At 37.1% G+C, this 16,225-nt stretch overlaps 2 protein-coding genes across 2 annotated transcripts in view; both read right to left on the bottom strand.

Annotated features, from left to right (window-relative positions):
• LOC139135746 (ATP-binding cassette sub-family C member 9-like) overlaps positions 1 to 16,225 on the bottom strand; it is a 76,452-nt gene that overhangs the window by 32,256 nt on the left and 27,971 nt on the right. The gene's annotated exons all lie outside the window — the stretch shown is intronic.
• The window catches only part of LOC139135747 (ATP-binding cassette sub-family C member 8-like), a 41,914-nt gene that overhangs the window by 2,204 nt on the left and 23,485 nt on the right, over positions 1 to 16,225 (bottom strand). The window contains exons 3-22 of the mRNA XM_070703414.1: positions 15,301 to 15,341; positions 14,597 to 14,890; positions 13,358 to 13,555; positions 13,040 to 13,118; positions 12,556 to 12,661; positions 11,847 to 11,945; positions 11,348 to 11,513; positions 10,953 to 11,090; positions 8,640 to 8,859; positions 8,170 to 8,378; positions 7,527 to 7,766; positions 7,235 to 7,392; positions 6,863 to 6,955; positions 5,651 to 5,753; positions 4,166 to 4,279; positions 2,209 to 2,320; positions 1,948 to 2,078; positions 776 to 854; positions 526 to 634; positions 114 to 217 (exon numbers count right to left, since the gene is read on the bottom strand). Coding sequence (XP_070559515.1) covers positions 114 to 217; positions 526 to 634; positions 776 to 854; positions 1,948 to 2,078; positions 2,209 to 2,320; positions 4,166 to 4,279; positions 5,651 to 5,753; positions 6,863 to 6,955; positions 7,235 to 7,392; positions 7,527 to 7,766; positions 8,170 to 8,378; positions 8,640 to 8,859; positions 10,953 to 11,090; positions 11,348 to 11,513; positions 11,847 to 11,945; positions 12,556 to 12,661; positions 13,040 to 13,118; positions 13,358 to 13,555; positions 14,597 to 14,890; positions 15,301 to 15,341 — 2,793 coding nt within the window. The remainder of the gene's footprint in view (positions 1 to 113; positions 218 to 525; positions 635 to 775; positions 855 to 1,947; positions 2,079 to 2,208; positions 2,321 to 4,165; positions 4,280 to 5,650; positions 5,754 to 6,862; positions 6,956 to 7,234; positions 7,393 to 7,526; positions 7,767 to 8,169; positions 8,379 to 8,639; positions 8,860 to 10,952; positions 11,091 to 11,347; positions 11,514 to 11,846; positions 11,946 to 12,555; positions 12,662 to 13,039; positions 13,119 to 13,357; positions 13,556 to 14,596; positions 14,891 to 15,300; positions 15,342 to 16,225) is intronic.

Raw genomic sequence — 16,225 nt, 5'->3', positions numbered from 1 at the left:
TTCAAGTCATAGACCTTGGTTGTGGTCTCAATCTCTTATAACATCGATAACAATCAACAGAGTATGGTAATTGACACTGGTGATCATCAAAGGTCAAGTCTAATCATACTTACCTAATTGATTGTCAAGCTTAGCAACGACTTCTTTCAACCTTGATATTTCTAGCGCTTCCCACAACTCATCATCACTTTTATGGGACAGGGGGTCAAGATTAAACCTGCAATAAACAAGCCATACACCGAAATGGGAACTAGCTGTACATGCAAGTCGACTTCAAACATAATTCACTACGTTCAAATGTTAAAATGATGTTCAGTATGAGTTTATGTGAATATGATGATATTAATTTGGCTACATTTAAGTATTCGATATATTGTGTTGCAAACATACTTGTATTACATAATTGTATAATATTATGCCCGAATCTATATCTCGTGTTCTGTGCCATATAAACATGTATAATCATACATAAATACATAATCTATGAATATGTTATTTAACGATGTTCGAGTTATGGTTACCCACCTAATAGTCCCAGCAAAGAGTACTGGATCTTGCGGAATTACGACCAGTCTGCTACGCAGAGTGAGCAGTGGCACATGACTGATGTCTATGCCGTCGATTGTTATACGTCCTGAGGTGAGAATCGTAAATAGATATTTTACTGTATTCGATGAAAATACAATCGTCAATGGTAATTCTCCCGATTAACGGAAAAGGGCACTTACTGAAAACCCTGTTGCACCACAGCTTTTCAAAAAGATTTTTGACATACCTATAAAGGTTTCGATAAGTCTGAAGATAGCCAGAGTAAGTGACGACTTTCCGCTTCCGGTTCGACCGCAAATCCCAATCTACGATGCATTAATAGACAAAATGAACAGTACATGTACTGCAAGGAAGTTTATTACATCTCACCTATCTTTCAGTAATTGGCTCTGACTCACTAAAGTGATACAGAAAAGAAGTGTGATACATAACATAGCTTGGAAGAAATAGTAATGTCGGATGTCTCCTTCGGCTTCTGCATCATTAATGAGACTGGCATGACCACCATTGCTTGGGCAGATAATAGGTTGTGACCTTGCCCTCGCTACCATGAATTGTTATCTAACTAAAATAGGCATATAGCATCGATTTTCTTCAGTGCTTTGTGCATCATTACACCTATTGCTGACATCGATTAAATGCCAGTTTCATGGTCAACAGTGATTAAGGTAGAACGCACCTCGGGACAGAAATTAGGGCCTTTAAATTTTATCAATTCTCTACTGGCCTACCACTTGTGGGGACTCATTTTGAAGCTCTTGACGAAAGAAAAGTTTTCACCGTCTTAGTTTTTCAAAAATTGAAAATTTTATTTTTCCTCATAGAGTTAACACAGGGATGGCGGCCATCTTGAATTTCGAATTTCGAGAAATCGCGAGTAATTCGCCTCTCTAGTACCAAAGTTTGCACGGGTGACCCCTGATTTTTATTCTTGCTTTGGTAAGAGAATGGTCGAAAGTTTCATCGAGGAAAGTTGAGCAAAAGTTTAAGTCTTTTACTTTCGAGGTGCATATTACCAGTGATTAATGCCAGACAAAACCGAGAAGGCGCCAACTGTCTTTCCTTTTGATTATCTTTTACTTTCGATGATCACTTTCGGTGATATTTGACTTTCAAAGGCGTGATCAGGCATACAGTTTTTGGAGTTAAGAATAGCAAGAGTTTTGCACAATCATCATTGTTACCATATTCACACATCACGATTAGTATGAAGCCTTTTAAAGTCCAACTCTGTAATGATAAGTCGGTCTTTGACGCTATCGTAGTACGGCTTTTTTCTGCTGTCCTCCCGTTGTGAGGGGAAGATCGCAGAAAAATAAAAGACCGTAACACGGTAGCGTAAAAGACCGATCCATCACTACATCGGATTTTAATCATATTGCATTATTATTTATTTACCTTTTCACCCGATTTGAAATCCAGGCTTATATCTTCCAATACTGCGTCTAAATCTGTGGCATATCTGACAGATACATTTTCGAATTTAATATTCCCCTTGTCTGGCCATGCAGCGGGTGGAGTGTATGTCCCTGTAAAGAGTGAAAGGTGGCAGTCTCTAAACGTCTGAGAAAATCTTCACTTTTGGAGTATTTTCCCATGATTCGAATGTTGCATTTTTGGCTTCCAACTGAGCATGAGTAAGAATGTGATGTACATTACCTCGATATTCCTCTGTGTGAATTCTTGAATAGTGCAAAACTCTTTCTACTGAATTCATAAACATTTCACATTCAGCAAGCATGCGTACCATCCAGTTTAGCTGGTTACAAATCTGCAGAAGAAGACGGTAAGACACCATCATAAGTTCACAGGGTATAATGTTTTCACTAAAGATAGCGTGATACACACTGGAAGGACACGGACGTTTCCTCGTCTCCCCCTTGCAATGTTATCAATTAACTAATATCTTGTCTGAGTGCGTCATTTCATATTAAGCCGTTGCTTAACGTCCATCATAACGATGTCGGTATTTCTTTGTTATCGACGATTATTCCATAAATTTCGAAAAGAATGTAACAAGTTCAGTTAAAATCAATCGAATACATTTGCCATGCTAAATTAAATCTTACCTCTTCTTTTTCCAGTCCACAACAACATTTTCCGAATATAATACTGAACATTTTGTTTTATGTTGTTAATTTTTAAATCACGTAGCCTTTGACATTGTTGATTTAAATTTGCCGACTCACAGCTCCTTCTTAGGTTAGAAATCATAAAAATCAGTCGCGACCTTCCTGCACGGAATATTCTATAAAATCTAATTCCTGGATAGACTAACCACAGGTATGCCTACAGACATCGGAAAATAATCAAAATATAAAGGAATGTATTGCTATATGAGTTGACAGGCCAGCAAGAACTGGCAAGAGAACGGGTGGCAAGATGTTGATTAATCACAATAAGATTACTAGATTAGTATGAAATATTTGAGTTGATCGTTCGCTGTCGCTGTACTGCAGTTTAATCGACAACCTGCTTTGCGGTCATTCTATACTCACTGTATGTTTCTATTCACGTCACAAGTGTCATCAACGAAAAATAATAAATTATTTTATTTTGATTTTCAGAACGACCTCCTTGTGTCTAAATATGTGCAATTTAGACATGTTTGCTGATGATCAAACTTCATGTGTATCTGGGGATGGTATTGATGAAGTTGAAAAAACAATTCAGGACGATGTGCTACCTATCTCTACCTGAGTTAACAACAATGTACTGTCCACCAATACCACAAAGACAAAGAGTATGATTGTAGCGTCGAATCCAAAGATCAGCAATTTAAAAGAGTCAAATGCGAAAATGTATGTATGGATAAACAACTGTGAGGTTTCAAATGTTTAAGTCACAACCTTCACGTATTGAGATTGACAGTACTCTAAGTTGGGATAATCATGTAAATAACTTGTGTAAGAAATTATCTATGAGAATAGGAGTCTTGCAAAGGCTGCGTCCTTTAACTCCTCATAGTGCCCTTATTTTAGTTTACATGGCACTTTTCTTTCTGTTTTCGATTATTGCTGTACTGCATGGGAAACACCACAAAGAGTAATTTACAAAGAATTTACAGGCTACAAAAGAGAGCGGTCAGGGTTATTTTAGGTGTTGATCTTACAGTTTCTACAAGTACACTTTTCTCTCGCCTTCATTGGCCACTATTGCTGCTTTGGCCTTTAAAATCTTGAAGGGGCTTGCACTTGACTACTTCAGCCTGTTCCGTTATATATCTGACGTGAGTAGTATTAATACCAGTGGTTCTGGTAACAGGAATTTTATACGCTCCAATTTTCAAAACAGCTACTGGACAGAGATCGTTCATTTATCGAGCCACCACGATTTTAAATAATATTCCTATTTACATCCAAGTGTCGAAAGGCTATCGCAGTTCAAATCTCAATTGCGCAATTTCTTTTTCTAAAATTGAATGATGAGGGTGCATCACTGGATTAGATGTATTTGTTGTATCCTTTCTTTTTTCTGTTGATGTATAATTATTTACTTTTTATTATTTTCTTTGCTTTCTTGACGAGGGCTCTGACGTAAATTACAATTCATTTGTAACTCAGATTACCCTCTATAAATAAAGAGTAATGATAGTAATAATAAAATGCATTCTTACCGAAAGTGCATAGGTTAGAGCTAATCCTACCAAACTCGGTTGTAAATCACCCAACATACATGTCACCATCGATCCTAACCCTGCAAGCAGTATCACCATGGCACAAATAATCTCCTAGCAATTAAAAATAAGTAGACGTTCAAAGCTAGTTATGAGAGCTATGGGAACGACATACAAGTTGTTAACTAAAACCAAAGCGAACAGTTTCCGACCAAAAAGGTCAGCAGATATTCACCCAAAAACTTGAGTCTGAAATGGTGACACGTTCAAGTTGATCGACCCACAGCCAGCCCCGTGGCATTTACCCTTCAGTAATCCAATTACGCCCTGCCAAATCCTGCCTTGATTACTCTTCACTGAGAAAATCTTTGATTTTCCCCTATAAAACAAGTAATACATCTTTAGACAATAAAACTCGTGACGAATTTAAATTGACCAGTATAAATCCTTGTTTGTCAGTAGCTGTAACTTTTGAAGCATATTATGGTTTTTATCCTTAGAAACGAAAATATCTAATATCGTCCTGAAATTTGTTGAAATACTATGTATTATTGTTGTCAATACACTCATGTGACAATATGAAGTAATTGTTGCAAATGAATTGAGTCCGAATTAGACTTCGCTTAACGTCGCCAACAAATAGATATGGCATTATACATGTAGGTTTGTGGTAGACGAGTTCAATACAAGGCATCTCGACGTTACCTTGAGAGGAGAACAAGCGACTGTACATTTACAGATACAACAAAAATACAGGCATATACATTGATTGCTACAGCTGATGAACCTTCAAGTAACGTAAGGATAGGACTTTACAATGTAAGCCTTAAATGTTTACCGATACTATACCGAAACGAATTTCGGAGTATTCCATATTTACAACAACCCTTCCCCAGTAAATATTGAGGACACAAGGCGTTCTCTCACACGAATAATGTCAACAATATGCAAGTGTTTTGAAATAATACTTAATCGTCTCCGTGTATTCGGTGTGTCAGCTTCTCACTATGCAAGATGGAGTTCACGAGTTGTCTGGAAATGTCTTTCACAGATATTTATGTTGGACCAATAAGGCACTCAAAAAGCAAACGGACAGATGTTTTAGTCAGACCTTATAAGGTACCTTCACTCATAAAGAAATTGTATCTCTTTTTTGTTGCAAAAAACACGGAGTAGCTTAATAGTTTTTTGTTTTTCATATACTTTTCGAATTTATTCCTCATTTCTTTCCTTTTCTGCTCTGCCAGTGTCTGCTGTATTGAACCAGTGATAAATAAATAAATAAATAAATAAATAAATAAATAAATAATAAATAATAAATAAATAAATAAATAAATATAATATATATGATTGTCATTTTTTCTGAAACATTGTTGAAATTAATTGATGTATAGATCATTTCCATCGAGATTTAATCTTCTTCCTGGAAACCAATATCTAAGAAAAGCAAGTGTGGAACATTGACTACCGTCTCAAAAGACATACCAGGCGAACCGTCAGCCATCGAAAGCTGTTGAGGATGTATAGCTGTGCTACATTGTTGGTGTCTATTGCCTGCAGTAATCGTCTCCGGAAACGTTTCTCGTCCCTGCCAATGGTATCAATAAGATACATTAAATGAGTAGGAGGGGTATACCAGGCATCGTTCAGCGTCGATGGTTGAAAGTCCGTGAAGCCTACTATGATAGTTTTATGGTAGGTAAGCGGTTAATACTAATATTTAACGTTGAAATAGGAAATAGCACAAGTTTGAGTGATTTTACAATCGAAACAACATACTTTTGGTAAGAAACTTGCAAACATCATAAGGCAGTAGGCCGGGTTATGTTTACAATCTTCTGAACAAAAGTATGAGATTTCCATTGTAAACCACAAACGAGTGCTATTTCCAACTTATTGTCGCCATAGAGCAAGACTTGCAGGTAAGTTGTAAAACTTTAAAAAGTGCAAGAACGGCCACGTTTTGCCAAGCCAGGTAGCATAGGACAGTTAGTTATTATTCAATTCTTCATGTACTGAGAAGTATTAGGCTTCGCAGCAGGGGATTCCTGGGATCGCGACAGAAATCAACACATAACTTGTTCAGGATTGAACGGTTGGGAAGTATCTACACTCATGCTTTGCTCTTACTGCGGATATTGAACCACGTGAGTCATGTTTTCGGTTGCAATGTTTTTACCGAATGGAAGCTATAGAAAGATAACTAATGTACATGCGGCGATATTTTGTTTGTGTAGAACACATTTTTAAAGATATGTCCATAAACATGCGAATTTTATATTTGCACTAAAATGTTTTTGTGTGTGCTTCTGCGCAACTCATTGTGATAAATTATTCATATACAGAGCCGTACATCGTCACACGCGTTTTTATTTAAATTAGCAAAGCATGACATGGCCATGACAAGGCTAAGAGAAGTACAATTATAGTTTAGATTACACACAACTCCAGCCAAGGAAAGAGTGTGAACTATCTTCCGTGAAGTTGAAAGCATGCAATACAACGTGCTCAAACTACTTCTCTTTATCTGCATTGTTATAAACAGCTACATCTTTTCCGTTACTTTAAGTTTTCATCCATCATATGTTTCAACATGTCGGTACGTTATTAACCCGATAACAGCAAGGATAAATACTCTGCGTATTAAAAACGACATTTGAAATTATATACCACGCAACGTGTTACTAAAAGGCGTACCTGTATGCCCTAATAATAGGAAGTCCTCCAAGTGTCTCCGAGAAATGAGATAACAGCGGTGACTTTGTAATACTGTCCAGTCTCTGGAGTTCTCTGTTTTCACAATTTAAAAGAAAAATTTAATAACAAGGGCATAGATCAACGATATTAAAATACCATAAAAAGTAAATTATTGTTGGTAACTTTAGGATAATCTTCAAACATGCAAAGCAGTTAAAATCCATATTTTTCCTCACTGTCTGATATGGATAAAACGAACCCTAGCCCTGTACTCATTCATTTTCCTTTACTAGTAATGAGAGTTCCAATGAGCCGGCTACATTTTATATCTCATGTAATAAACCCTGGTAAGTAAGTTGTCTATATACTGACCTTGACGTCGCAACGTAATATCGTTGCACAAAATAATATGCCACAAGTAACGGCGTCACGGCCACCAAAAATATTGGTGTCACTATGGCATTTACAATAATAGCTGATATGCAAAGTGATGCCGAGTACAATAAACTAATCCATGTAGTCCATAATTTCTGAAATAAAAAAATCCATGTATCACTTTGGAATTTCGGAATTGCCACATAAATCACGTTTTCTGAATATAACACCTATGAGAGTCACGTTCACATGGTTTGTATCCCACAAAAGAATATATGAACAGACTTACCAAATCTATTATTTGGGTGTCGTTTGAAAATCGATTGAGAATTCGGCCGATCGGTGTTGTGTCGAAAAATCGCAGAGGAGCATGTATAATATTACGAAGGAGGTCCACGTGCAACAGTCTGGCTGCATATATCGCACTTAGAATTTGACAGGCGATGAACAGTCCCGTCAAAGCGACGAATGCCAAAGTCCAGACGGTATAACCTCTCCGGTAGAAGTCCACCTCTTCGTCAAGTTCAACCTGAAAAAAACCCCAGACATGTCTGATTTTAGTCAGTAATGCTCGATGTTGTTGATCGGCAAACAAGGACTCACAAGCTCTCGACTCATTCACGAAACATGAGTAAACTTTAAACACTACAAAATTCGGATACACAGAAATCAATTGTGTTATTTGAACAGCTATGCAGACGTGTGAAAGAGGTTAGCTTGGCAATACGTCATGATTTAGAGGTATTTGAAAATGTAATATTCTACATCAATGTATTATATTTGAATAATTCTGTAACACAAGCACTCTCTCTCTCTCTCTCTCTCTCTCTCTCTCTCTCTCTCTCTCTCTCTCTCTCTCTCCGTAAACTGTATGTGATCTTCGGATATTAAGATCTCATTCACCATGGACTTTTCAGACTTTTCATGTTCACCTGAGTTTTATTTGCGGCTTCAATCCCCGCTTCAGACCAAGCCGACAGCCAGAAATGAGACAGCATGAGTGCCGCTGCCTGAGCTGCCAGCAGTAGGAAAATCAGTACAACACGATAGTATTTGATCGCTTCTGCATATGCTAGGTAGACTCTCCATGATACTGAACCTCGTTCTCGTTCTTCCTTTTCTATTAAAGCCCCACTGGAACCTGTAAAAAAGACGCCATAAGGAACTGTGAATGTTTTGGATTATAAATAATCTGTGAAGTTCACACTGGCTCTTCAAGAAAACGAAGTCCTTTGTTCATGCCTCAATATATGAACGTAATGATTACTTTGTTACATTGGTATCAGAATTTCACATAAATAATGACCCGTGTCGGAGTTGTAATAATGTGCCTGTGACGTCACAAAACTTACATTTACAAGCGTTTGCATTGGCTCGTCTATGGTATTAGGTAAGATAATACCTTTAGTTTTCTGGATTTCGGTTTCGGATATCTGTTGATGGAGATTCGCTCTCTCTTTCTCAGTGTCGTGAATATGTTCACCGTCTGAAGCGCTCTCCCTGTCAGATTCTGACAGTACACGTATTGTACCTTCCCAACCAGCGAATAGAACTGGATCGTGTTTTCTTATCTTATTCAAGTCGCCCTCTTTCGTGAGTCGACCCTTTTCCATTAAGATCACCTGACAAAAAATGTTTGAAAAAGTCTTGCACATGAATGAAGGTTTTTCAAAGTTACGCCTTTCAAATTTGTATGGATGATTTTTACAGAACTGGTGTTTTAGTCTACGAAAGTACAAATCAGTATTTTATCTACAATAATGTGCCATGGTCATATGGAGGAATTAAAAGGTCCAGAAATGACACACTTTGAATCTGTGAACTAAGCTGGGTCGAAATAAAAATGCAATACGGGAGTTTGCTTGTCGGAACATATTACAGACCACCGTTTTCGACTATGCATGACCTTGCTGAACTAGTCTTGTCATTGGAAAATCTTCAAAAGTCTGGTCTAACATACATTGTTGTTGGAGATTTCAACATTCCAAATATCACATGAAAATCAACATCAGAGGATATGTGTAGACGCCAAAGGTAATCAGCAACTTCTTTTTAGATGAAGTTATTTCAAACTTCAATATCGATCAGTACTGTTTACTGCCAACAAGGGAGAAAAATTTTCTTGACGTATGTCTGTCAAACATTAACAAAGTAAGCGTTGAGGTCGTAGAAAACAGCATTACCTTTGATCAACAATCCATGTCTGTATTATTGCAAGGCGTAACAAAACCTGTAAAAATTGCAATTACACAAAGGGAGATGTACAACTTTAAGAAAGCCAGCTCGGAAAATCTAATATCCGATATTGCAGCTATTCCTTGGATCTATTTCCTAAGAGCTTGTACCGTTGATGACTGTGTGGAGACTTTTTATGATACAATTATGTCAGCTATTAAAGACCATGTGCAGCGAATCAAACCTCGTCTCCGCGTCCCTCCCTGATATGAAGTAGAGCATTAAGCATTGAAGCATTACAATTGAAAGAACGGAGACATCATACCAAAAGACGTACACCTGAGCCTGAGAATATAGAACTCTTCAAGCAGGCTCGTACCTCGTTCCAGAAACTTGCGAAAATAAAATACACTGACCATGTTGCGTCTGTTGCACCAGATGTTAATAACAACCCGAAGCGATTTTTCTCCTTTGCTTCAGCCTTTATGAGAGGGACAAAGTCGCGTATTCCTGGTACAATAGAGTTGGACGGACATGAAGCTTGTGACGAGCAAGCTCAGGTCGATATTTTCAATACCTTCCTTGAATCTGTTTTCACTAATGATGATATCAATACCATTCCTGAATTCGACACTCAATTACATGATCCTATGCGTAAGTTCACTATGTCCGTGTCAGAGGTGAAGTCAGAACTTTTAGCCCTGAGCGAACATAATGCAATGGATGATGATAATTTTCCAGCGATAGTTTTTAAAAAAGTGCTGATTCACTTCCCATTTCAGTAACTTTCATATTTAATCGGTCTATCCGTGCGGAAGTTTTCCCAACAAAGTGGAAGAAAATTGGTTGTACCTATACACAAGAAGGGTACCAACACTAACATTAGAAATTATCGTCCAGTGTCCCTCATACAGTTGTTTTTAAAATGTGTGAGAAAATGATATGAAGGCGAGTATATAACCATGTAGAGTGTGTTTTATCTGAACAACAGCATGGGTTTTTGCCTTGGCGATCCTGTGAAACAAATCTTTCTGTCTTACTTAATAAAGATCGTCTTGATGTAAATGAGGCAAAACAGTTGGATGTCATATATACAGATTTTTCCAAGGCGTTTGACAAAGTAAATCGTAAAATTTAGTTTACAAACTTAGTAAGTATGGAATACAAGACACCCTCCTTTACAGATATGGTACCTGCCTAACTGATAGATCCCAGGTAGTTAATGTTAAAGGATGTAGATCAGACCCTGTCTAAGTCAGAGGTTTTCCTGTTGTGTGTCATTTGTTGTACCTGGCTTTCTTGTCCTGTAATGTCATGTTAGATGTTTTTTACTAAAATCCCCCTGTAAGTGCGGAAGATATCGTTTTTAACTGTATGATATCTGTCTTTGAGTTCGAAATAGATAAATTAATTGTTTTTGATCTGCAATTATTAAACTGTAGTATTCTTATAACTTCGAAACCGAGATAATACCTTGAAAAGCCCCTAGAATTTTTGACCCATAATAAAGTCACGCCTTAAGCATCGACATGCAAATTACCTTGTTTGCATGATGCAGATACTGAAGATGATGTGTAACGAGAATCACAGTTCTGCCTTCTCTTACGAGTAAATCAATGATTCCGTGTTCCATAAGGTGTGCTCCAACGTGAACGTCCAGGGCCGATAAGGGGTCATCCTGAAAACGGAAAACTGACGTATATTGATGTGTGCGGGGAGATACGGACAAAGCCGAAGAAAGCGAAAAATTGTGTCTTCCCTGAGGCTCGTGAGTACCCCGGGGAGAGGAAGTTGAATGCATATAATAGCCGCTAACTCTCACCTCAATAACTTTTCAGTATTTCACTTAAATCAACCTATCACATTGATATAATCATTGAAATGAGAAATATGAAAATCATATATAAAATGAAAGTTATTGATAAGTTGACGTACCAACAACACAATATCTGCATTGCTGTAGATAGCTCTGGCAACGCTTACACGTTGTTTTTGTCCTCCACTGAGGTTAATACCTCTCTCCCCTATCTCAGTCATATCACCAGCAGGTAGAATGTCAATATCTGGTTTTAATGCGCATGCTTCTATCACATCTTGGTATCTGTAAGAAAACGACAAATACACATACAAGCATTGACCATATTTCTACAAATATATTGACTTTGTATCGATGTTTTTGGAGTAAAGCCTTGTTCGCCCGAAGTTGCTTCACACCCTCGGGACACTTCATGGTGTACACTTAGATTAAAACGAGGTCATCGTAGAACTATCCTTTCTTTTGTTCAAATTAGATAACCTCATTTTCGGTAATATCTCTAGCGCTCCCATTTTACTCATACAGGATTACACTCGACTCATTCTTTCTCTTTCAGGAAACTACTTTGAGGAATAACGACAGAGGGACACAATCAATAAAGTTTGCACTCATCGTTACCTGTTTTGGTCGAACTCTTTCCCAAACAGAATGTTGTCTCTCAGAGTCGCATTTTGAAGCCAAGCCTTTTGAGGTACGTAAGATAAATGATTTTTCTTCCTAAAATACAGAAACATATTCTTAATGAAGGATTTAGCGTAACTTGTTGATAATATATATATATATATATATATATATATATATATATATATATATATATATATATATAAGAGTTGGACAATCTTCACGGTATAAAACACTGTAGCGAATATATATATATATATATATATATATATATATATATATATATATATACAGTTATATACTCTCTGATGATCACAAGTAAAACCTTTCGCTGTTTCGCTGTACATATGAGACTTCATGGGGAAGTCGCTGTAAATTTACATATAGTACAATTACGGTGTGAAAAATGGAAATGGTATGTGCGTGAATGACAGCTACAGGTCAAAATACAAAGACATGAGGTGAATGGGCACTATACTATGAATTACGTTAGACTGCATGTTTTGTAGAAGATTATTGCCTTCGTGTGAGGGCAATGCTGTTGCACAAATAACTGATTGAAATGCTACTGTTTTAGCCCGTACTTGAAACACTCTGCTCACACTTAAAGTAGGCTTTGTACATATGTACTAACCTCCAATGCGTCATTTATTTTGCATTTTAGACATTATGGATGGACAAAATCAATCTACGTGTTGATACTAACCTTTTGAATTCAATTGAACCGTTGACCGTCGTCATCTCTCCCAAAATTGAGGACAACAGGGATGACTTACCACTACCGACTAGACCAATCACCATTACAAGACCCCCTATGATTGGTTGATTGAATGAATGAATGAATGAATGAATCAATGATTGAATGAATGAATAAATGAATGAATGAATGAATGAATGAATGAATGCATGCATGCATGCATGCATGCATGCATGCATGCATGAGTGGAGTGAATGAAAGAACAGAAAAAATAAATGAATAATTAGGTGATTCTTGGTAATTGTTTATTATCGTTTTCACGTTTGGTTTTTGAAGTCTCATTCTCAGGCATTTTGCAGGCCACTCTTGTTTCTCGACATTTACTTCATATATTGTCAATAAAATCCACGTTTTTATAGCTTTCGTGCTAATGTCTATCACATGTTTAAAACACTATCACACACCCCAGAAAATTTATTGTTTGTTTTCTTACCTACGGGAACCTGGACATTGATATCGGTGAGCGCCAACGACGAGCCTTCATGATCCCAAGAAAAGGTACCTCCGATTATCTGGTATCACATAAACAGAAATAAAATGTTTTTATGGTCATTGCAGGAGAACAAACATCACAAATATCATTAAATATTTCTGTCACCACATCGATGGACTTTTACACCGTAAACACAAAAGTCATACTATTTATTACAAACAATCCTCTCTAAGGTAAACCGATTTGCACGGAATACCTGGAACTTATCACATTCAGGGAAAGCGACATCCCACCGCACCTCAACAGAAACACCATTACCTGCAAAGCAACATGTTCCGGTAAGCTGTCTGGAGTTGTGTCAATAAATGGAGTCTCGTCTTCGTGATCAAATGTACCATAGTTCATGTGGCCTTTACTCTCCAATGAATCCGTAGTAACATATCCTTCTCTAGACTTAAAAGTCGATGGAGATGTATTAAGGTCATTACCATGGTCGCCATCAAATCTGTCTTGAGACTGCAGTGATCAGTAAGAAAACATTGAAAGGTGTAGCTTTTATAATATTCCCCCTACACGAAAACAAAATACAACTTACAACGCCCCGCTCTAGTTCAAATCACTCTTCTGTGTCATCCTTCCATGTTCCTGTCAGAATGTTGAAGTCTCTGTTTGAAGCCTCTTTTGCAATGTGTCAACATCTTATCCAAGTGTTCTATTTTATTCTAAGTTTGCAACAATTGATGTTAACAACGCTATTACAGCAAGCATCCATTTCACACGTAGTCAAACTCTGCAGTAGAACCTGGAGAACTCATCCATTTCACGAACGAACGTTTATGTCTTCTAAAATGGCATTGTTTAGTCCTAATACTGAAGGTAGTGTCGTGAGCCTCGAAAATGAAAGACTTACACTTTTGCTCCAAGTTTCCTAACTGAAACTTTCGCCCAATCTCTTACCAAATTGAGATTAAAAATAAGAGGTCACCATGAAAAGTTTGATACTACCGAAACAAATTAACCAAAGTTTTTGTTTAAGCAATAATGTGCACCTCTCCCGGCCAATAATGCATGACATAATGTACGGGGTGAAGTTCAGTACATTATGAAGTACAAAGTTTGCTATTATTATAGAGTTTTGGCAATGCCAGTGAATTTGAAGATGTAGAAAACATCTTAGCTAGAATGTGGTAAATGCATTATCAGATATAATGTGCGGAAATATTAAATGTCAGAAGATTCACTGGTGTCGACAAAGCACACCATTATGTGAAATTCGACATGGCCGCCCGGGGCACATATAACCTTAACGAAAACCTGGAAAAATAATCGCAATCATACCAATCCATAATCCAATAATACTAGGTCAAAATTTGTAAGACAATAGTTGTAAACATAGACACAAAACAGCACAGAACAGACAGTAAATAGACGGTACACAAACAAGGTCAAATTCATGAAAGAAAGATATATGGAAGTTAGGTGGGTATACTCGCTGATTGCATGTTCAACGGTACAACTTCATGCAGAGTTGATGCTTGAATATCAAATCCAAAATACCTTTTCCCGGTTTGCTTCCTCTGTGTCAGTCCAATGGCTCTCAAAGTCTGCGGCAGTATCAATGTCATCGAATCCTCTTTTCATCGGAGGCAGACCGTTGTCTCGTTCATCTATTTCTAGTGAGGTAAAGAACTTTTCCAGTCTCTTAAAGCTCACAAGTCCATTGACAAAGAATGTTAAAGCATGTGTGAGGGTTGTCAGTGGTATCGTTAGTTGATTGAATAAGGCAAGCGCCACGAACGCCAAATCGGGCGTGAGAGGAACTGGGCTGAAGAAGGAATATGCGATGAACGACTGATATGAGAGAGAGAGAGAGAGAGAGAGAGAGAGAGAGAGAGAGAGAGAGAGAGAGAGAGAGTTTTAATGAAAGAGATATGACTATTTGAAATAAACATTTCTTACGTAAAGTTTGAGTTGAGATCCTCAAAATGAGAGCTGTGTCTGCCGAGGTTAGAGGCGTGTCTTTCAAAAGTTGGTGTTACTTGTTTGAGGACCTTTGCTCCGAGAAGAGTAAGAGCATTTTTACACGTATTTTGGCCACTATGAAAATATGAACCACGAATGTCTTCAAGCATGATTACGTTTTGTGGTTGGACCAGTGATATATTGCAAATACGCCTAGCATGATTTTGATAAAAAATGATCATTATCACGTTTAAACAAAGTACACCATACAAATATAAATAGACTGTAATTAAACTTACAAGGAAGGTTATCACAATATAAGAAGTGTCCGATGCAAACCCTGTATTAAAAATATAAGGTATTATTATAATGAAATAGCTTTATATTTACCATGTGATAACATGAAATCATAACAAAAGTACATACCGTATCATTGTGCGCACCATTCATTGTTGCCGAATTTCTTGCAATGTATCTTTAATTTCGTGAAGAACTCCGAGGGTTATAGTTTTTTACTCAACTATCATATTCATGCCGCACCTCCGATGACGATACAGTATTAATACTGCTTGATCGTTTAAAAATCTAAACGTACTGAGAGAATGGTAATCGAAATGTCCTTTAGATTTTAAAAAATACTAACAAATTACTTTTAATTTTTTTTTCACTACATTACGTGATTATAATATGTGATTCTGTCATTTTGTATATTAGGTTCTCTGATGAAACTCAATACACATGAATTGCAAGTTGCGATGTTTCAAAAGATTGTTCTACGTTCCAGCCAACATGCTTCTCAAGAAATTCTCTTCCATGTTGTTTTAATGTTAAATATACGATATTTAAGGTTTATTGTCATCAATTATATGGGCCACACCTCTGGTTTAACCATACTGCCTGTGCCCCGAGAAAGTTGAGGGTCGTCTACAATAATGCGGCTCGGATATTTCTATGATTGATTTGACAAACGGAGTAGTGCCAGGGTAATGTTTGTTACCAATAATTTGTACAACTTCGATGCACTTCGTAGAAAACAAATGTACGGTTTTATGACACGCTTATCGAGAAGTGAAAATATGATCGTCGGGCTGGTACATGATCGTCTTTATTTCATCTCCGATATTTGTAAATTGTGGATCGATTCCCTGTACCTTTTATTTTGTCTTTCTCTATCAACACAATATTATACAAAAGAAACATATTTTGGTTAATGTTCTAAGAAAA

This window comes from Ptychodera flava, chromosome 6 (genome assembly GCF_041260155.1).
Source record: "Ptychodera flava strain L36383 chromosome 6, AS_Pfla_20210202, whole genome shotgun sequence".
Classification (NCBI taxonomy): domain Eukaryota; kingdom Metazoa; phylum Hemichordata; class Enteropneusta; family Ptychoderidae; genus Ptychodera; species Ptychodera flava.
The sequence above is the reverse complement of the archived record's forward strand: the minus strand, read 5'-3'. Positions and strand labels throughout refer to the sequence as shown.